Raw genomic sequence first — 21,637 nt, forward strand, 5'->3', positions numbered from 1 at the left:
TATTCCTATTCACAGATGATATAATCCTATGCATAGATAATCCCAAAGATGCTACAAGAAAGCTACTGTAACTAATAGCAGGATTCAGCAACGTAGCAGGATACAAGATCAACTTAGAAAAATCAGTTGAATTCCTCTACATCAACAAAGAAAACTTTGAAAAGGAAATAGGAAAACAATACCATTTACAATAGCCCCCCCAAAGATAAAATATTTAGGAATAAATCTAACCAAGGACATAAAAGACTTACACAAAGAAAACTGCAAAACACTACTGCAAGAAACAAAAAGAGACCTATATAAATGAAAAAACATACCATGCTCTTGGATAGGAAAACTTAACACTGAAAATGTCAGTCCTACCCAAAGCAATATACAGGTATAATGCAATCCTGATCCAAATACCAACAGCATTCTTCAACAAGATGGAAAAACTAATCACTAACTTTATATGGAACAGAAAGAGGCCCCAAATAAGTAAAGCATTATTAAAAAAGAGCGAAGTAGGAGGCCTCACACCACCTGATCTCAGAACCTACTATACAGCCACAGTAGTCAAAATAGCCTGGTACTGGTACAACGACAGACACATAGACCAATGGAACAGATTTGAGAACCCAGCTGATCTGATGGACAGCTGATCTTCGACAAAGGACCAAAGTCCGTTAAATGGGGAAGAGTCAGCCTCTTCAACAAATGGTGCTGGCAAAATTGGGTATCTACCTGTAGAAAAATGAAACAGGACCCACGCCTCACACCATACACAATCACTAACTCAAAATGTATCAAAGACCTAAATATAAACCTAAAACTATAAAGATCATGGATGAAAAAACAGGGACAACACTAGGCACCCTATGGCATAAATAGGATACCAAATATAATAAAAAATGCACACATGGCAGAAAATGAACCAGATAAATGAGACTGCTAAAAAATCACTTATGCTCAACAAAAGACTTCTCCAAGAGAGTAAAAAGAAAACCTAGAGACTGGGAAAAAATTTTGGCCTCAACATACCTAACAAGGGTCTAATCTCTAAAATATATAGAAAACTTCATCACCTCAACAATGAAAAGTCAAATAACCCAATTAAAAAATGGGCAAAGGATATGAACAGACACTTTGCCAAAGAAGACATTCAGGGAGCTAATAATCATATGAAGAAATACATACTCATGATCATTAGCAACTAGAGAAATGCAAATCAAAACTACAATGACATACCATCTCGTCCCAACATTACTGGCACTAATAAAAAAAACAGAAAATAAATGTTGGCAAGGTTGTTGAGAGATTGGAACACTTGTACACTGTTGGTGGGAATGTAAAATGGCACAACTACTATGGAAAATGATACAGCACTTCCTCAAAAAGCTAGAAATAGGAATGCCATAAAAAAAAAAAGACAAAAAACAAAACCCGTTGCTGTCGAGTCAATTCCAACTCATAGTGACCCTATAGAACAAAGTAGAACTGCCCCATAGAGTTTCCAAGGATCACCTGGCAGATCTGAACTGCCAACCTTTTAGTTAGCAGCTGTAGCACTTAATCACTACCCCACCAGCGTTTCCAGAAATGCCATATGATCCAGCATTCCCACTCCTAGGTATATACCCTAAAGAAATAAGAGCCATGATACAAATAGACATATGCAGACCCATGCTCTTTGCAGTGTTATTCACAACAGCAAAAAGATGGAACCCACCTGAGTGCCCATCAACAGATGAATGGATTAACAAACTGTGTTACATACAGACAATGGAATACTATGCAAGGATAATGAATAATGACAGATCTGCCAAGCATCTCATGACATGGTTGAATTTGGAGGACATTACGCTGAGTGAAACAAGTCAATCACAAAACGACAAATTGTGTGAGATCACTATTATAAGGTAACAACAAAAGGTTTACACACAGAAAAACATATTCTTTGATGGTTACTACAGATGGGAACAGGAGGGAGAGAAAATTACCAAACAGGAAAAAAAAAAAAAAAAACGTTAATATTGGTGAAGGGAAAGGCAATACACAATATGGGAGAAGTCAGCACAACATGACCAAGGCAAGAGAGGACCCTGAGAGGAACACAAGAATAAAGAGAAACTCTGATGGCATAGTGGTTAAGAGCTACAGCTGCTAACCACAAGGTCAGCAGTTTGAATCCACCAGCCGCTCTGTGGAAACCCTGTGGGGCAGTTCTACCCTGTCCTATAGGGTCACTATGAGTCAGAATCCACTTGAAGGCAGTGGGTTTGGTTTTTGGTTTTTCACAGTAACTACTATAGCATAGACAATCCTGCAACAACAGTATTAACAAAGAATAACTTATGAATGGATGCATAGGTAGATAGGTATGCCAAGGGGTGTGGAAGGGTGTAAGAGAAGACACCCACCTGCAGATACAGGCTTGGTGATGGATATTTCTAAATACATGACTGTAGGTGGTTCTCATAGATTAATATAGACAATAGAGCACATAAGGGGCACAGTCAGGGAAACCTCTTAGACATAACCAAATACTCCTGGAATGAAGTTCCTAGGCTTGAAGACAAAAGACCATAGACTTGGGGGACATCTACATCAATTGGTACAACAAAATTCATAAAGACAATGTTCTGCATCCTACTTTAGTGAATAGCATCTAGGGTCTTAAAAGTTTTCAAGTGGCCATCTAAGACACAACTATTGCTCTCTTACCATCTGGAGGAAAGGAGAGTGAAGATAACCAAAGACTCAAGGAAGAAATTAGTCCAGAGGACTAATGGCCCACATGAACCACAGCCTACATGACCTCGAGACCAGAAGAATCAGATGGTGCCCAGCTGTCACTACCGACTGCTCTGACTGGGATCACAACAGAGGGTCTTGGACAGAGAGGGAGAAAAATTGTAGAACAAAAAATCAAATTCACAAAAAAGGCCAGGCTTACTGGTCTGACAGAGACTGGGGGAACCCCCGAGACTATGGCCCTAAGACACCCTTCTGACCTGGTACTGAAGCCATTCCCGGAGACCACCTTCCAGCCAAATAACACAAGCCCATAAAATAAAAATAGCACCCAAGAGGAACGTGTTCCTTAGAACAATTATATGATATCAAAAGGGCAATGTTTGCCCAAAAGCAGAGATGAGAAGGCAAAAAGGGATAGAAAATCAGAGGAAAGGAAATGGGGAACCCAGGGTGGAAAGGGGGAGAATGCTGACACACTCCGGAGAATGAAACCAAGGCCATGAAATTATGTATAAACTACCAAATACGAATCTAATTTGCTCTGGAGTCCTGGTGGCACAGTGGTTAAGTGCTGGGTTTACTACGTGAAAGATCAGTGGTTCAAACCTACCAGCTGCTCCTCAGGTGAAGGATATGGCAGTCTGCTACCGTGAAGATACAGCCTTGGAAACCCTATAGGGCAGTTCTACTCTGTCCTACACGGTTGCTGTGAGTCGGGATTGAATTGACGGCAATGGGAATGCAGTTGAAAAAAAGAACAAAGCTTGAAAAACGAACCAAAAAACTAATTAAGAATCCTACCAAAGACAGTCAAAAGAAAACTTAATTCAGAAAGCAGGAAAAAAATATTTCAAAAGGAAGATATGAGATGTAGAAAGAAAAGAGATGAAGAAAAACGTGGGTGATTCTAAAAATCACTTCATAAAAAAATATCTATTTTATAGAGCTGCAAACCAAGATATAACTAAAACAATGGGCAAAAGAGTGGAAAGTCCAGAGGCGGTAATCAGTGAAAATGTTTTGGGGTCTTTCTATCTTTAAATCTACACGGTAACATTTTGAAGTTAACTACCAGAAAAAAAAAAAAAAAGACATTCAGCCCAGTACCTTCAAGCAAAGATGTTCATCAGCAGATTTTCCATTCATCCAGAACCCCAAAATCTGACAGTCCCCAAAGAGGGCCTAGTCATCAAGAGAAGATTAATAGTTCCCTGAAGTACTTACCACTTCCTTGGCTAACAAAGGTTTTAAGTTGCCTTCTCTTAACTATGGTGCTATGGAATTTCTCCAGAACTTAAAATGTACTCCCATGAATAGCCTCCTTCCTTGCTTCTCCAAGTGTAATGCCTAGCAGGCAAATGTTTGTGGCCTTCTTGAAAATGAGCTAGGTACCACCACATCACCCAGCCATCCTTCCTACTCCTCATCTCCTCCTGAATGTGGACAGCAGTGCGGATGGGAACAACATTTATCCAGGCTGAGGCTTATTAAAGCCTGTAGAAACATACACTATGCTGTCAGTACCTGCCTCCCGTATAACCCCACAGCATTTTATTCCTCCATCATAGTACTTAGAACAACCTGAGCAGTGTATGATTCTTTTTCCCACTGAGTTAATGTCAGATCACGATTAGCCACAATTGTATTAAATGAGTTCCTGATAACCAACATAAGTGAAAATGCTTTATTTAGAGAGTTTAAAATATTACAATTCACTTTGTACATCCGACACACACACACAAAAGGCCAAGAATGATACAAAAATTTTAGTTTTGATGCCACAGACAAGGCACAGAAACAACTGGGCAGGTGACTAGCATGAAGCAGACATGTGATACCCTCTTTGTCCCACTGTTTCTTCTATTCTCTTGTTCTTTATTCTCACAAGGAAAATTCTCAAGGTGCAGTGTCTAATACCTGTGTTAATAAAGCAGCTTTTCTGTAAAGTCAAGGTAAGAGAAAAGTTCTTTGTCCCTTTTAACTTTCCCAGAAGAAATGGGTCAGACCACACTTACCTTGTGTCCAGACCCACCAAGAAACTCTAACAAAACTTTTAAACTTCTGAGTTTTTCTCCTTCTCACCCTCCTTGCTCGTCTCTGCCTATATCTGGCCTCTCTTAGTTCTCCCCAGCATTCCAAAATGTAGTAAAGATGCCAGGTATTTCACTTCTAAGTAGCTCCTCCCCCTCCCCCCACAAAAAAACGAAGCCCCAATGAATTTGTAATTTAGCTCAAAATTTTCTGTTCAAAAGGAATTCCAAATCTGAAGCATATTTTTTTCAAAGACTTTTTCCTTCACAGTGTTGTCGTTGCGTGCCATCGAGCAGATTCTGACTCACAGCGACCCTACAGGACAGAGTAGGACTGCCCCATAGGGTTTCCAAGGCTGTCATCTTTACGGAAGCAGACTGTCACATCTTTCTCCTTCACGTACAGCTAATGAAAATGAAATTCTCCTTGAGCAAAGCTGACTCCCTCTTGGCATTTGGTGCTCGGATGCGTGAACCAGCAAGAGCATCTGTCTTCTTAGCCTCCTTCCACTGACGAGATATCAGTGAGCATCAAGTCCTAGACAGTTCCCACCAGATCCTGACCTCTGAAGAGAATCACCCAGATCCCAGGCCCATCAATACTGTAGGAATTGGAAAGAACCCTAACAGACACTAAGAAGACCTGGCTCTGTAATTTTAAAAGTCATTTGATTATCGGCAAATCACTCAGTCTTTTTCAACCTCAGTTTTATGTTCTGTATAATGGGACCACAACATCCACCCTATCTATATCACAGTGGTTGTTACAAGGATGAGACAATACATGTGAAAGAGATCTGTAAACAGAAATACATTATAGAAATAATACAAATATTATTATTAACCTTCTTATCACTCTCAGGTAGTGCTAAAATTCAGGCTGCTGTCAAAGTAGCTCAACGTAATCCTTGCTCCACTCCGATGTTAAAAAACCCTTACCCTGAGCTTCATTGATCAGCTTCCCAGGTGGCTAGGAGGTAGGATCCTGGCAGAAAAAAAAAACAAAACTAGGCACTTTTTTCTCCTAGGATTTTAAATACTTGGACCCCTGTCTTAGTGACTTTGAATTTCTATATATAAACCAATTCCAAACTCCTGAAAGATTCTGGGAGCATTCAAATCTGATTTTGGAAGAATATGTAGTGTAGATTTTGTTATTCTATTACAGATTTTATTATTATGGCCCACCCCACTTTTGGTTTTAAGGTGGAAGTGGGTGTTGAGTAGCCTGGCTGATAATTTGAATGCTTTAAAAAAAAATCATTTATTTTGCCATTTCCCTAAGGGTTTCTTTTCTTTCTATTCATGATCTAAGTTCAGAACCGCATCAAAGGAATGAGAAAATTACCTGTAATTCTTGTTTTCTAATCTGACTGTCGCAACAGATCACTAATGTAGGAATGGAAACATCTAGAACAGGCTCGTGGGGGGTGCTCCTAAATCTCCTTTTTTTCTTACATAGTTCTACCACTGGACCCTGGTGAGCCAGTCACCAGTGTCACAGCCAGGCTTCTGGGTGCCTCACCACTGCCAGCCCCAAGGGAGTGAGACAGGCCTTACCAGGACATCTGAAGAAAAACATTCCAAAGTCCAGGATCAGCTCTTTGGGACACACCAGAGGTATAGTCGGTGCAGCATTTCCCAAATGCATTTGATCACGGGACTTCCCTGAAATGCATATTGAAAGTACAAATCCTGGTCCAGACCCACCCAACCAATCTCCAAGGTAGGTCCCAACGAGACATTGTTAAGAACGGCAGTCAAGCAATTGTTTTGGTTAGGCAAGTCTGCGCATCAACTGATCCAGCAGAAAAGATCTATAGGTTAGGAGTCTAAGACCTAATTAGGCAGTGACTTCACAAATGGCAGTGATGGGTTTCCATCTGTAAAAAAGAGGGGGAGGGGGTTACAATAATAGCTTACTTCAGCCTCTCTCCAAGGCTGCCTAAGGTCTAAGCAGATGACCTATATGAAGTTGTTGCGGACTTTATATAGAAATATTTACAGTTGTTGCTAGGTGTGCTCAGCACGGACTGACTCAGGCTTGAGTGGCAGCACCTTCCAATCCCCAGTGGGCACAGTTCTGCTGCTGGTGCAGAGGGAGGCTCGTGAGAAAGGAGATAAGAGAGAGGCCCACCATCTCCATCATCATCCCCTCACTACCCTAGGTCAGTGAAGGTGGGCAGCAACGCTCAAACTGAAGAACGGAGGCCCTGGAGAAGCAAACACAGAGCTCCCTAGTGAGCATCCTTGGGCAGAACAGCTGACACATACCACCAGGTTCACGGACAACGCCCCCAGCTTTCTAATGAGTCCACTCACAGCCTAAAGAAACAGCTCATCTACCAGGGGACACCTCCTGCCCACATCCAGCCTCCCTCCTCCAGCACGTCCTTGACTCAGCTGTGACTCACAGGCAAACACAGCAGCTCATGCGTCATCCTTTGGGGCCCTCTGCCTCTCAACCCTCCACATCCTAATTCATCTCTTTTAAGTTTAGATTTTCAACTATCGACTTTTCAAATCACTGAGCACCTCTCCAAATGTGATGGATGGACACACACACACACAACACTTAGGTATCAAAATACCGCCATTTAAATTAAAAAACCCTTAGTTCTCTGGGTTTAGTGTACCTTATCTGTAGCACTATTTCATATTATATGAATAAAATCTCCTAATTCTTTCTTGGGCATGTCTTATTTCCCCTATTAAACTACAGGATCCCAGTGGGCAGTGACCATGCCTTATACGAGACTCACTTTATACCCCAATAAAACCTAGGAAAGAAGCTAACATGTGTAAACGCTTCCTGTGCAGGACATGTAGGAAAAAGGTAGGGGTGCCAATGATGGCCAGCTTTGCCTTTACTTTTCTGCTTAGCCTGTCTCCTGTCCACTTACCCAGAAATGACTGTTTTCTTTCTCGGTGGTAGGGCTGGAATTCTGAGTGATTTATGCAGCCAGCCCTACAGAGGCCAACCTGGCCAACCCCAGGTTATTCCAGTAGCCTGTATGGTCTTTGTATTTTTTGTTGTCTGTAGTTTTGCTGTCTCTGGAATTGTAGGTTACCAGTTATAGCAACTCTTTCCCATTGCTCCCCTCAACCTTCACCAAAATCATACATGCTCCCTGCTAATAAGAGCAATATTTTTGGTCTCTGCAGCTGGTGCTATGGGGCTCTTTGGTGGTGAGAAGCCTGACACAGTGCTCAATTTAAAGATAATAGCTACTGCAGCTACCCAACATTCTCCAAAATTGCCTGAGCAAGTGGAAATCCAAAGCTGGTGACTAAGAAATGGTGTTTTTTATCATCTTTCCCATCTGAATTGGGGCCCAAACAAACAGACTAGACCTAGGCTTTCAGGAGCCAAAGAGACAATTAAAACTCAGCACCAGGATTATGGCTTGTGTCTTCCAGCCCTTGGGAGTGCCAGCACTGGACTTAACTCTCTTCCTGGTCCCTCTGGGACAGGCCAAAGCCACTGCTAAGTCCTTTGATAGGCCACTCTCCCAGCAATGATACCAACTCATCCCTTCTGATCCTCACCCAGCCTCTTCTTTATTTCACTGCACATGTAGGACCTTTTTGGAAATGCCATGAAGTATAATGTATACTAGTGGAATAGTACTCTGAGAATAGGGCCTATATCCAATCAGGTGGTTCAGGAGAAGACCAAGTATATGCTGAAGAAGAAACTTGCTCCAGAGCTTGTCCATGGATCCACAGATTTGGAATGGACCAATGCTGAGTAGGGGAAAACAAGGTCAAGAATCATTGTCTTCCAGTGATTTAACCCAACCATGTGTCTGTCAAAATAGTGCGGGCAGAAAACTTTAACAAAAGTCTGTTGAAGAAAGTGGAGGCTGTGAGACACCCAGGATTGGTTGGAGTCAGGGATTCAGGGCTGACCACTGAGACAAGAAGGGAAAGTCAGTTTTGCCTAGAAGGGAAATGAATACATGAGTGCACCAACTTCTCACGCCTCGAACAGGAGTCAACAAATTGGGCTGGGCTCAGCTAGGCAGTTCTTCTGTTGGTCTTGGCTAAGCTTACTGTGATCATCTGAATTGATAGGCTATCAGTTAGGGTGAAGAGCGTAACTGGGCTTTTTTCTCAAATTATACAGTAGGATAGGCCAGGATTGTTCGCCTGGTGGTATGTGCAATGTTCCCAAGAGCAGCAAGACAGGACAAGCCCCATGGCAAGAGCTTTTCACGTCTCTGCATATGTGGTATTTGCCATAGTTCCTTTGACCAAATCAAGTCACATGGCCAACCCCAGATTCAAAGGGTAGAGAAAAAGACTATCTCTTGACGAGAAGTTCTGGAAGAGTTTGTATAGATTACCATTTTTGCAATCTATACAAATTACAAAGTCCAGAGAGATCTAGCTTGGGGATTTAGGAAAAATCTATTATTTAGGCAAGGGTAGGGGTGGAGAGTGCTCCTTCCTGAGATAGTATCTTTCATGTCTCAAAAGTAGCTAGAGCAGCAACCTGGTCAGACCAAGAGATATAAGCTCCATAACTTTGGTGTCCTGGAGTGGCAGAACTGGAATGGCTGAAACAACCCATGGTAAGTGAAGCACAAAACCGGAGAAGACTGAGTGGTGCTTGTGGGAAAAATGGCCCACATTCAAAATATAATAAGACCATATGTTATTTTCCTCTTAAATTTTCTTTCTTCTCTATCTTGCATTACTGCTTTCTTCTTTTTTTTTTCTCTCCCTCTTCTCTTTCATGTGTATAATTTAGGAATTTATCAAAAGGCACCTGACAACATTCTAATCAGAGTGCAGTGGGAGAGTGGCACCAACCATAGCAAGTCCAGGAGAGTGGACGAAGAAGAGGAGAGCCCTTAATGGCCAAGACTCGGATGTTGACGTCTACAGCAGAAAGAGAAAAATCAGTTTAGGTTTTCAGAATGAAAAAATAAATACCACTTAGATGGCTTTTCGAAAACTTATGCTTTCTCATTTTGTCCCAGCCACTCTAGAACTGTCATTCAGAACAACAAATCAACGTCATTTCTGTGATTGTCCAGCAGGTCACTGTCACTGAGCTCAACAAAGGTCTTCTGAGTATAGTATAACAAGTCACTGACTGGGAAGTTATGGGTATAAAAGGTATATTTTCCCTTGACATTGTCTTCCATTATCAGCGGAAGGTCTTCCATTATCAGCAGAAGGTCTTCTTCTAATAGTAGTAATAAATTCTTCTGTCTCTGAGCACAGCACAGGAGGTATGGAAAAACATAGTGTAGGCATAAGTAGTCTAATTAGAGGTCCAGATCTAACTCCCTTTTGGAATAGAAAAAAGAATTCTGGTTCAGCTAAGGACAGAGATTGAGCAGGATAAACTCTGTGGGTGAGAAACTGTATGTGGGAATATTCTCACACTTAGGTTGTTTTCTTGATAGATTTCCCAAACTAGTCTGATGGACACTGAGGTTTGGAATCAGCCTCCCTTAAAGGCTGCCTCCCACCCCTTGCCAAAGCAGATAATCAGCAAATCTTCCAGTAGTGGCCAGAGATGGTCCTGGGTCTGCTGGCTCCTGGATTTGTGTCTTGTCCTTGTAGTTTTCTTCTGATCTCTAGTCATCCAGAGACATGTCTTGAAAGCAAACATCAGACCACAAGGGACATCCTGGTTGGGAAGTCACTCTGAAGAAGAGCAGAAAGAGCCCAACATTAAACCACACGTCAGTTAAATAAAGCAACCTACACAATAGATGGTTCATTGGACAGAGTCTATAACCTCTTCAGAGCCTACCACACCCCAACACTTAGGAAATCTCATTAGGCTTTTGGTTATTATCAAATGAGCCTCAGTTGGTGCTGAAGCCAACATAAATCTGATAGAACTTGGTTCCATGGCTGGAGAATAACTCCCCGCTTTCTTAGGGATAACAACAACTTTGCAATTCCACAGACAGCAAGTGTGGCTGGCACTCCATAAATCTATTCTCACTCAAATCACCTGAAAATTCCTTTCCTGCTCATAGCACCCTAGTCATGTCAATTTTCTATTTAAGGAACAATGAAAAGCTCTTAATTGCTTTGGAGAAATTAATGATAACAGCAAAACCTTTTTTCTATTCATGTTCCTTCCCTCATATTACACTGAGGAAAATGTCTACCTTGGAATCATGGGAGGAAAAAAAAAAGCAGGGGAGGCTGGGTAATTGAGGAGGAGGCAGATGCAGTTGTGATTGGAGAGCAGCCTCCGACACACAGGGGTCAGAGACACTCTGTGGGCAGATGTGACCGTCCCGCAACATTTCTCTGGGGTCCAGAGTTCACATTTGGGGGCAGAGGGATAGAGTGGGCTGCCTTTGGCATTTGGAGAGAAAGCAGTGAAGTTTATATAAGGAGCTTACAAAACAGACAATTAATTGGGCAGGGATCAAAAGGTTTCCTTTACATAAGCAGGGTACAGTACACAGTTCACCTCAATACCAGCATTAAAGGAGGAAAGACGTGAGTAGTCCGTAAGTAGCCGTGGCTCCTAACCTCTGGGTTCTGGACTCCTGGGAATCTGATGCAACTTACAAACTCGCACCCCAGGGGGAAATACACTACAACACACATAGAATATTTTGCACAGACCTCAGAAGCCCAGCTAAAGGCCTTTGGTGGTGACAATACCTAGAATCCCTGATGCCAGGAATCATAAATGCTTTTAAAAGCTGGCCTTTATCTAATACTCTCTGTAAAACCATCTACGCACCTTCCGTCTACTTTCTGCCCCCCTTTCAACCCTGCAGGGTCCCATGCTTGCTTACTTCACCTAGCCCTGGATATACCCAGGTTGCAAACAACCTCCACAGGCAAATTCTCCCAAAGCACGCCGCCCAGCCCCCCGGAACCTAGCATCTCAGCCCCCCCCCTCCACTCTGCTCTCTGTCCTCACTGCCTCCCCGGCCCCCTGCCCTGCCCGGGGCCCCTAGACCCTGGGTGGCGACCCTGCCTGGCCGTCCCCTCAGCCCACTTGAAGGAGCAGCGCCAGGCAGGGCCTCACAGTTTTCTTGGCGGGCTCCTTTTTCCTCCTCTTCTCCGAGTTGCTGTGGTAGGGGAGGTCGCGGCTGCGGTAGGACGGGCCCCGGCTCAGCTCGCGCTCGCTGTAGGGAGGCAGCGGGTCCTCGGGCGCGTCGTCTTCGTCGTCGGCCTGCGGCGCCCCCACCGCCTCGTAGGTGGCCGGCGGCGACCAGGCGTAGTAGGAGGCGCTGCGCTGGCTGAGCTGCGTGCTCCGCTTGGACGGCGTCTCCAGGCTGCCCCCGCGGCTGGGGCGCTCCAGCACGCTGCTCAGGTACGAGTGGTCGTACTTGGGCGCCACGCTGGGCGTGCGGCTCACCAGGCGCGGCAGGTGCGCGTCGTCGGCCGGCCGCCGGCGCGGGGGGCTGGGGGCCCAGGCGCGCTCGGCGTCCGTCAGGGGCTCGCGGCTGCGGCTCCTCGGCCCGTAGTACTCCTCCAGGGAGCCGTCCTGGTAGAAGGCGCCGCGAGCCCGGGCCTCGGCGCGGTCCAGGCGGCTCCCGCCCCGGGCCTCGTGGCTGTTGCCGTCGGGCCTGCGGGGCCGCTGGCCGTAGGAGTCGGCGAAGGCCGCCAGCTCGTCCATGGACACGGCCGGCACCCCCGTGGCGAAGTTCTTCCGGGACAGCATCTCGGATTTGGAGCGCTGCTGGCTGCGGGCAGAGGAGTCACGGTCAGCCCACCAGTTAGTACTGGTGTAGGGAACGCGTGCCAGGTGCCAGGCCGGGGGCTGAGGCTGGGGCGTAAGGGGACCCACTGTGTTCTGGGCCTGGGTCGGAAGACCTCGGCTGGAGCCACAGCGCTGCTCCTTGCTGCATGAATAATCTTGGGCAAGTCACCATCTCGCAGGCCCCATAATCTCAGTACAGTGAGGGCAAGTGACTACCTTTTGAGTTTGTGCTAAGGATCAAAATCAGGTTGTGTGGATAAAAACACTTTGTGGTCTATCGCGTGCTGAAACACACCTGGGGCCTTCTGATTATTACTATGTGACCTCCAACTGACAGCAACATGTCTCACTCCACCCTCCCTCAAAGTCAGCATAGGTAGTGTGGCTTGCAATACAAACATGGCCCAAGGAGTCCCTGTAATATTTGCTGACACACAGAGACCTTTTCCTCCCCAAGAGTGAGGGCCAGCTTATCTCTGAGGGCAGCAGGCCAGAAGGCCCCCTGCAGTTTGTAAACTCCAGAGGAGGGATGTCTGCTGTGCTTGCAGATAGGACAGGTGAGCGGGGAAGGTGCCATTCGGTGGGGAAGTGGTCACACAAAACTGGGTGCAAATCTTGGCCTCCCACATTCATTGGCTGTGTGACCCTGGGTGACTTCCTCAGCACCTGTAAGTTCCAGTTCCTTCGACTTAAAATTGAGACGTTAATGGTGCCTTGCTGTCAGTAGCCTTGGCATGATGCTGAACAGGTTTCAGCAGGGTTGACACACTAGGAAGGAAGTCCTGGTGACCTGTTTCAGAAAATCGCCAGTGAGAACCCTATGGATCGCAACAGTCTGATCCTGTTGTGCACACGGGGGTGCCGTGGGTAGGGGGCCACCTTGATTGGCAACTTACAACGCCGACAATAGTGCCTACCTTTTAGAGTTGCTGTAGAATTAAATGCAACAGCATAGAGTGTTTGGCATTTCATCTTTCACATCATAAACGATCAAAAATGTTGGAGATGATGAGTGGCATTTTTTAGAGCCTATCGGATAAACTACGTGGAAAGGGCAGGGAAATGTTAACGAGGTTCTTTAAGGAGTCAGGGGCACTCATTGCCAAGGGCCTTGGATGATTCCTTCCATACACAATGTCACAAGTGTACCCTTGCTTAATAAATGTGAGAATTGGGTATCAATAGCCCACAGAGAGATGTGGTAGGGTAACCCAGAATGGGAGAGATGCTATCAGATAACAGCTGGTTGAGCCCTGGGGAAACAGCCTCAGATCTGCCCTGCTTTCCCGTTCCTGCCCCACTACTTCCCTGCCACACTCAGCACCAGAGCTGCCCCTCCACGGCCATCTTCACCTGTGCCTGAAGCTCTCCCGCTCCTCCATGGCTGAGGGCCCCCGGCTTGGCCCACTGCTGCCTCCCATGACACCTGACCAGTAGTCAGGATTGCTCTCCAAGTCCCCAGATACAGGGAGCTGCTTGCTTCGCATCTGATGGTAAGACTGGCGGAAATTGCTGTCGTCCTCATGCAGGGAGCTGAGTTCCGAGATGGTGTTGTTATCTGCGGGGACAAAACCAGGCATGACAGAGCTTTCGGCGTGTTAGACAGGAGATGCACTCTGTTAAGGGCTGATCAGAGGCTCTAGGACACTCCTTCCTGAGGGCTTTAACCCTGTCCAGGGTGGGTTGCGTACTTAACTAGCACTGTTTGTGTTGTTAGCTCGGCAGGAACTGGCTCTAGCTAGAGGCCCACATGTCTACAGACAGGGAGGCTTCCTATATGCCCTGTTCTTGGAATGGGAGAGTAATTGATATTGTTGCAGCAAAGGCAGGCTTCCCAGAACCCAGGCTTTCTGCAGCTGGCCTCCTCCTAGGACATCATCATCCTTTTTCAAGTGTTTTTCTTCTTCCTGTCAAATGAGCCATGCTGATCCCAGGCATTTGAGCCAGAAAGGGCAAAAAGAGAAGACACAGATTACAGCATCTTCCCTACCACTCACCCAGTCCCAAGATGGCGGCTTCATAGCCAGTAGCGCCCACGTTTCAGAGGTGCCTCATTCTGGCCTCCTTCAGCTGTGCCCCTCTCCACAGAGCAGGGGTCCATCGGGCCAAAGGGATGTGCTCACCTGGTGCCCGTGCCCTCCACCCTTCTAAACCATGCTCACCCAGGAGCCTGGAATATCCTGCCCAAATGGCACCAAGTCTACTTCCAGGGCCTGGGTAGTCTTCTTCCTCTCCCCAAAGAGTACCCCAGGAGTATGTGGCCTTGGGGGCTCACAGCTATTTGGGGGGATGGGATGAAAAGAGGGATGGCCTGCACCTATGGCCTGTGGGTTTCCACTTGTACTCTTGCGCCAGCCCCGACATGTAAGAATGAGGCGTGGTCACAGCTGTCTGATTTCCTAAGGTGGCCTGAGTAGCTTTTTGCAAAAGCAGTTGTGAATAAGGACCAGAATCAAAATCTGGAAATGAAAAAAAGCTACTTATTTGCAGAACTGTGAAATGGATTAAACTGAATTTTACTTAAAAAACAAATCTAGTAAATCTATTTGCAATGTAACGGAATCCACTTGTTTTCTAAAATCCTTTAGTTAGAACTTCAAAATATTATCAGAAGCAATATTTATGAGGCTTAAGGCCTGGCTGTTGAGTGCAAGGTAAGCAAAAATAAGATGTGGGAAGCACAGATGTGTGTCTCAGGTTTCCTGCTTTTCCCCTCCCTCTCCCCAACAATTCTTGGAGGAGCAGAGAATTTCTCTTGGTTCCTCCCCACAAAGGAGAGGGAACCCCCCCCACCCCCATGGTACAAACACAGCCTTCTAGTCCTGTTTCACCAGGGTGCTGGGTGTACCTTGCGTGTCATTCAGTTTAATCATTGTGATCAGCGGGTTTTGAGTTATAAAACTATATATTTTTGAAGATGCACCTTTTCTTCCTCTTAAGGAGAATGGGCTTTTTATGCTTGCTCTAAAGGAATATAACCCAGATCCACTGATTAATAAAATCTAGAACCTTCCCTTTCTCGTGATTCCAGTGAATTCCAATTTCCTAGGAACCATAGAGAGAATTTAAATATGCACAAAGTGAAATGATTGAAAAATAATGTTGTCCGCTCAGAACTTTCCTTGACCTTCAGGAACATGACTTTTCGTTTCTGCAGCCAGTGAGGGCTATCTCTGTGTCACCATTCGTAATGATGGATTGTCCAGGCTGTACACTGCACTAAAATTTCCACCAGGCTGAACACAAACAACAGCATCTCCCGCTTCACACATACACCCAACAATGTAGCTCTATGACAAGGGCAAGCAAACTTTTTCTGTAAAGGGCCAGGTGGTAAATATTTAAGGCTTTGCCAACTGTACTGCCACAGCTACTCATAGTATGACAGCAGCCATAGACAATAAGTGAATGGCCTGGCTATGTTCCCATAAACAGCCATGTTTACATGGCTTCTATTCCCTAATTATTACACTGCAAAGGGTGACTTAGACCATCTCTAAGATACCCTCCAACTGTAAGATTCTATTACCTTATGACCAGCCAGTCCCTGGTGACCATTTTAATCAAGGTAGATAGGCTACATCACCTAAACCCTTTTACAAACAGGAGGTGGGCCAGATTTGGCCAGGGAGTCATAGTTTGTTGACCCCTACTCTAGGACTCCCCAGATTAAAAATATCCCAAGAACAACCCCTTATTCATTTGCAAGGCAAATAAGGATCATAAACCCATTGCTGAAGAGACGCTTCTGACTCATTGTGACCCTATAGAACAGAGGAGAACTGCCCCATAGAATTTCCAAGCTGTAATCTTTACAGAGGCAGACTATCACATCTTGCTCCCGCAGAATAGCTAGTGGGTTCAAACCGCCAACCTTTCGGTTAGCAGCTGAGCACTTAACCACTGCACCACCAGGGCTCCTAATGAGGATCATACCCAAACCCAGTGCCGTCTCATACTAGCTAGCAAATTCTTGAGCCTTGGCCCAAGATTCCAAATTTTTACAGAATCTATTACTCCCCTGCTCAAAGCTGAAGCTGTGAAATCCACTTTATAACGAGACTTTTAAGACTAGCCCACTTCCATGATTCCACCAGAGTTTACTTTGCTCTCTAGGAACAGACTTTCTCAAAGTAAAGTGAACTCTATTCCTACTTCATTCTATCCAGTGACTGTAATGTCACCCTGGAGGTTACAGGAGATTGGGGTTCCCAGTTCTGGTACTGCACTGAGTATCTGTACTGGTTACTTTCCCTCTCTGCCTCAGTTTCCTCCTCTTCAACATAAGGGAAGTGGCTTCAGTGATCTCAGAGTCCCTTGGCTAATATTCTAAAGTTCTACAAGCTCAAAGGTTGTGGTCTCTGAACGGAATTGCTTTGCCAGCCATGGAGCCCTCCACGGTTTATGTAAAGAGCACAGGACTGAGAGTCAGAAGAGTTGGGCTGCAGTCTTGATTCTGCCACTTCATCTCTCTGGGCATCTGTTCCCTAATTATTACACTGCAAAGGTTGACTGAGACCATCTCTGAGGTCTCCTTCGACTCTAAGATTCCATTACCTTATGACCAGCCAGCCCCTGGTGACCATTTTAATCAAGGCAGACAGGCTACATCATATAAACCAGAATTCATCCTTTAGCTTCAACCCTAGTTTTTAACTTCTCCTCTAAGCCGTGAGACTCTAAGAGTCCCTCTGCATGCCCCTTCCCCGATCGTTCTCTCTATCCCTGGCCCGTACAGGGATCCATGACAACAGTGTGAAAATCCGCTCGTCAAGTGCAGCGACATCTGCATTCCTGACATTCCAATCTGGAGATGGGCTTTTTATAGTCGGTGCGGTGGGAGGATACCGCAATGGATACAACTCAGACAGGACGGATTTAGAATTGCAAACTGGGTGGAATATGTTGTCCTTAATCTGAATAAAGCTCCTCTAGACTGGAACTGTTTCCCCAACAATTCCATCAAGTCTCTCAGTGGTTCCAAGGCGAGGAGTGTTCAGACAGACACAGAGTGACCTCACTCCCATGCCTGCCAACACCCTCTCATAATTAGCCCTTCCATGTCAGACCTGCCTTGTGCTGCCTCTCGTGATAGATGGTAATTTGGAATCCACCCAGAAGAATCAGCTGTGTCAGCTGCAGTCTCCAAGGGCTATGGGGGACTTAAGGTTTGGGGCTCTGCCACCTACAGACTTAGCCATTAAACGGGTCTTTTGAGAAGGGAGGCAGCCCTCTTGCTTTCCCCTCAGTCTCTGCTACGGGGCAGCTCTGAAGAATAATGTAGGCTTCTTCTGCACCAGATTCATTTGGCAGACTTGATCTTTCACTTTCATCGAGGTCTCCGTGCAACAAATTGACAGGTGAATTGTTCAATGCTAAGGGCCTCCACACTGGAAAGAACTGATAATTAAGCATCCACATATTAATTCAATGGTTTGAATATACTTTAAAGGAGGTAGTAGGGAAGACGATTTTAATAAAATATTTCAAACCCTGGAATTGTATAACCCCAGCAATACTGACTGCCCATGGAGAGACAGAACATAAACCAAGAGAGTGCCTGATTGTTCTTACTTTCAGACCAGAAAATCTTTCTCTTCCCTCTTGCATACTCAGAGCCACCAGCTTCTCCTGCTAATTCTGACTCTGCAAATTCCATCCTGCCCAAGTTTGGTAACCCCAAAATTCCCTGCAGCTTCTAACTACTGCATGATGCACAGATCCCATAAAATGAACAGATGCTCACATCTGCCTCTCAGCCTTCTGGCTGGATCAAACTGAGCCAGCTCCTTCTCGACATAGTACAGGACCTTCATGGAATCTCTCTCTTTGTCTGCTTGGATCCGGTAGCCTTTGCGAACTGTTGAGAAAAGAACAAGAAGGTGAGCTGAGAAAGGCAAATATCAGGAGAAGAATGCCTCCATTCATTTTATAACATAGGAAACGTGGCTCCCAATTATAACAACTTTTTTTTTTAAATCACCCTGGCATAATACTTTATATATATGACATCATATCTGAGACCCTTTTAGCAGATGGCGCCATTGGAATGGAGGACTAGCAGCAGGTCAACAACAAAATCCCATTACGGTATATTTCTAGTCATTTGTTAACTTCTGCTTCCTTTCGATTTTGTTAACTTCTGCTTCCTATCCTATGACTCCATTTAAAGCTCATCTTCTCAAAGCTTTTCAGTTCCACTGGGGGCGTATACTCACAATGACAAAAAGACCATTTTCTAGATCGAAGACACATGCCACTGTATAGTCTGTGAGGATCACACCTTCACTTGGTGGGAGAATATTTGATTGTGACTTTTAAACAGATGCCCAAACATTAGGGACCTTGACAAAAGTGGCCTGAAAGGCTACATTTGCCTGGGAGATGGTGCAACAAATCCTTAAACTGGGTGATGTATAAGAGCTAATGTCAGATTACAGACCATACACACAGTAGTTCAAAGCAAGATGCAAAACAGGTGATTTCCAATCGTGATTCCATTTTCTTTCATTAGCATTTTTCTTTTAGAAAAGGGAATACCATATTTAGGTCATGATTAATTCAGCCTGCCGTTATGTGGTCACAAGCAGGTGTTTCCAGGGTTTAAAACAGTTAAACTAAAGCACGGAGATAATACCATTTCCTACATCCTCACCCCCCATATTGTCAAGGACAAAGGGGCTCTTTAAGTGCCATAGCAATTAAGTATCAGCTGAATTCAATCCCAGCCCTCAGGGTGATCAGACACAGGCAGGCCCAATGCACAGATAAGAGAGAAAGAAGGAAATGAAGGAGAAGGGGACAGAATATTAATGGTAATAGACAAGATTTACTGAACATGGAAAATGTGCAAGGTCAGGCTAAATGCTTAACATGGACATTTGCTCTTCACACCTAAGGAAGCTACTGTTATCAGCCACATTTTATGGCTGAGAAAACTTTGGCTCAGAGGGGCTTAAGATCTTGTCTAACTTGCCCAGGAATAACTAGCAGTGCTGGGCTGGAACCAGATAGTCTAACTGAAGCTTAATTGCATTGGCCCATCTTGCCCCTTTGGAGTCTAGGATGAGAGGCAGTAAAGAGAGGTAGAAGGGGAAGATGAGAAAGCCAGTTCCAGAGTATGAAATACTCTTATCTATTTTGGGTATCCCATGGGTTCTATGGTCTGCTGTGGAGTCCCTGGGTGGTACACTCAACTTGGCTGTAACCGAAGGGTTGGAGGTTAGAGTTCACCCAGTGGTACCTCAAAAGACAAGCCTGGAACTCTACTTCTAAAAAACAGCCCTTGGAAACCTTGTGGAGCAGTTTTACCCTGACACACATGGGGTTGCCATGAGCTGGAGTCAATTTGACGGCAACTGGTGTGGTCTGCTGCATGGTCCTCTCCTGGTCTGTCAGCACGGTACAGTGAGATGGAAGCAAGCGGTCCAAGCCCAACACTCCCTGTTCCCAAAGTGAGGCACATTCCATAAAGAAACCTTCATGGCTTGGAGAAAACCATGCATTCTACTCTCTGGTCATGTTGCCCACACACACAAACTACACTGAAGATTAAAATATAAAATTCCACAGCACTGTAATCACAGCATAGGCACTGAAGACAGAGAAGGACGCCCACACACCCATTTGCAGGTGCACTGAATTTCTACATGAGAACAGGCCGGGCAGCTCAGATTCATCTCAACTGTGGAATTACTTAAATTAATGAATCTAAGCACAAGATTTTTAGTGGCACCTTCACCAGAGGTTAGATCCATAATCCTTGTGTGGAAGCAATTATTAGCAGAAATGATTTTATTTATCAAGCTACACACTATCCCGTCTCTGCAGAGGCGTTTACAGAGTGGTACAGACAGTTCAATTAAAATGCAATTATCCCACGGAACTGCTATGTCGGTTGTGAGGCAGTTATGTCTGATGGATGGGACACAGAGCTGGGAAATGAGGAAGTGGGTATCTTTTGGCATGCTGCTGCTGGCTTGTTGAGGGACTTCCATTAAGTAATGACCTATCTACAACTCAGTTTTTGTGACTATAAAATGCAGCAAATACTATCCACCCATTAAGGAAAAGAGGAAAATGAAGACCAAATCAGTGAGCACTAAGCGTTCTTTGCTAATTATTTGGTGCAGTTCAAATGCCACCTCACCCATAAGGCTTTGTTTGATTCTCATAGCTAGAAAAGTTCTCTCTCTCTCTTTCCCTCCTTCCTTTCTCCTCTAATTTACAAATCATTTACTTTGTACTTTTATTGTGGCTTTTAATACATTCTAGTTTGTTTCAAGTTATTTCTATAAGGGTCTAAACTTCCCTATTAAACACCTAGGAAAAAAACACGCTTAATCAATCTGGATCCCCCATGTGCCTAGCTGAAGAAAAACCCATTGCTGTCAAGTGGATTCCAACTCAGTAGAACTGCCCCACAGGGTTTCCAAGGAGCTCCTGGTGGATTTGAACTTCCAACCTTTTGGTTAGCAGCCAAGCTCTTAACTACTGCACCACCAGGGCTCCCCCATGTGCCTAGGGTGGTGATTTACAGAGTTGGCACTTTCTAAATGTTCACTGAATTGAATTTCTGCCAGCCTGGGGATAGGGGTGGGGCCAGCAGTTTCTTTGGGAAGAATATTTTCAGTAGAGTTTCCCTCTCTAGACCATAAACTTCCTGGGGACCTTCTCTGTTCACCTCTGTGTCCCTAGTACCTAGTATCGTGCCTGGCACATTGCAGACATCAATACATGTGTGTTTGCATGAATGAATGAATGAATGAGGAGAAACCATGAATAGAAACTATATTACAACGGATTACAGAGTATGGCAGATGAGGCCATGTGGGTGGTTTGTTGGAGAATTTTGGCCAGGAAGAGCAGCAAGGTATAGATTAGTTTTTCAGTTATTATTATTGATAATGATTTTTTAAGTTAAGAAAACAAACATGTTTGTAGGAAGTAGGGAGGGGATCTATTCCATCTGCACCTGTGGCTTTATCTAGATGTTCTTACTACTTGAAGCACTGTTCTGGTAATAAACATTCAGTAATACTGAGATGGAGAAACTCATTATCATCAGTCAGGACAAGGCCAGGGGCTGACTGTGGAATAGACTATCAATTGCTCCTATGTAAGTTCAAGCTGAAACTGAAGAAAATTAAAACAAGTCCACAAGAGCCAAAGT

The 21,637-nt window shown here is 44.9% G+C and overlaps 1 protein-coding gene across 3 annotated transcripts in view; it reads right to left on the minus strand.

Annotated features, from left to right (window-relative positions):
* Nucleotides 1-10,394: 10,394 nt before the first annotated feature.
* The window catches only part of ILDR2 (immunoglobulin like domain containing receptor 2), a 49,594-nt gene continuing 38,351 nt past the window's right edge, over nucleotides 10,395-21,637 (minus strand). For all 3 annotated transcript variants that reach the window (XM_064282898.1, XM_064282899.1, XM_003415216.3), the window contains 4 exons: nucleotides 18,212-18,325; nucleotides 13,819-14,023; nucleotides 11,788-12,448; nucleotides 10,395-10,430 (listed from right to left, as the gene is read on the minus strand). In XM_064282898.1, the coding sequence (XP_064138968.1) occupies nucleotides 10,395-10,430; nucleotides 11,788-12,448; nucleotides 13,819-14,023; nucleotides 18,212-18,325 (1,016 nt within the window). The remainder of the gene's footprint in view (nucleotides 10,431-11,787; nucleotides 12,449-13,818; nucleotides 14,024-18,211; nucleotides 18,326-21,637) is intronic.

The sequence above is a fragment of the Loxodonta africana genome, chromosome 3, assembly GCF_030014295.1.
Source record: "Loxodonta africana isolate mLoxAfr1 chromosome 3, mLoxAfr1.hap2, whole genome shotgun sequence".
Taxonomy (NCBI): domain Eukaryota; kingdom Metazoa; phylum Chordata; class Mammalia; order Proboscidea; family Elephantidae; genus Loxodonta; species Loxodonta africana.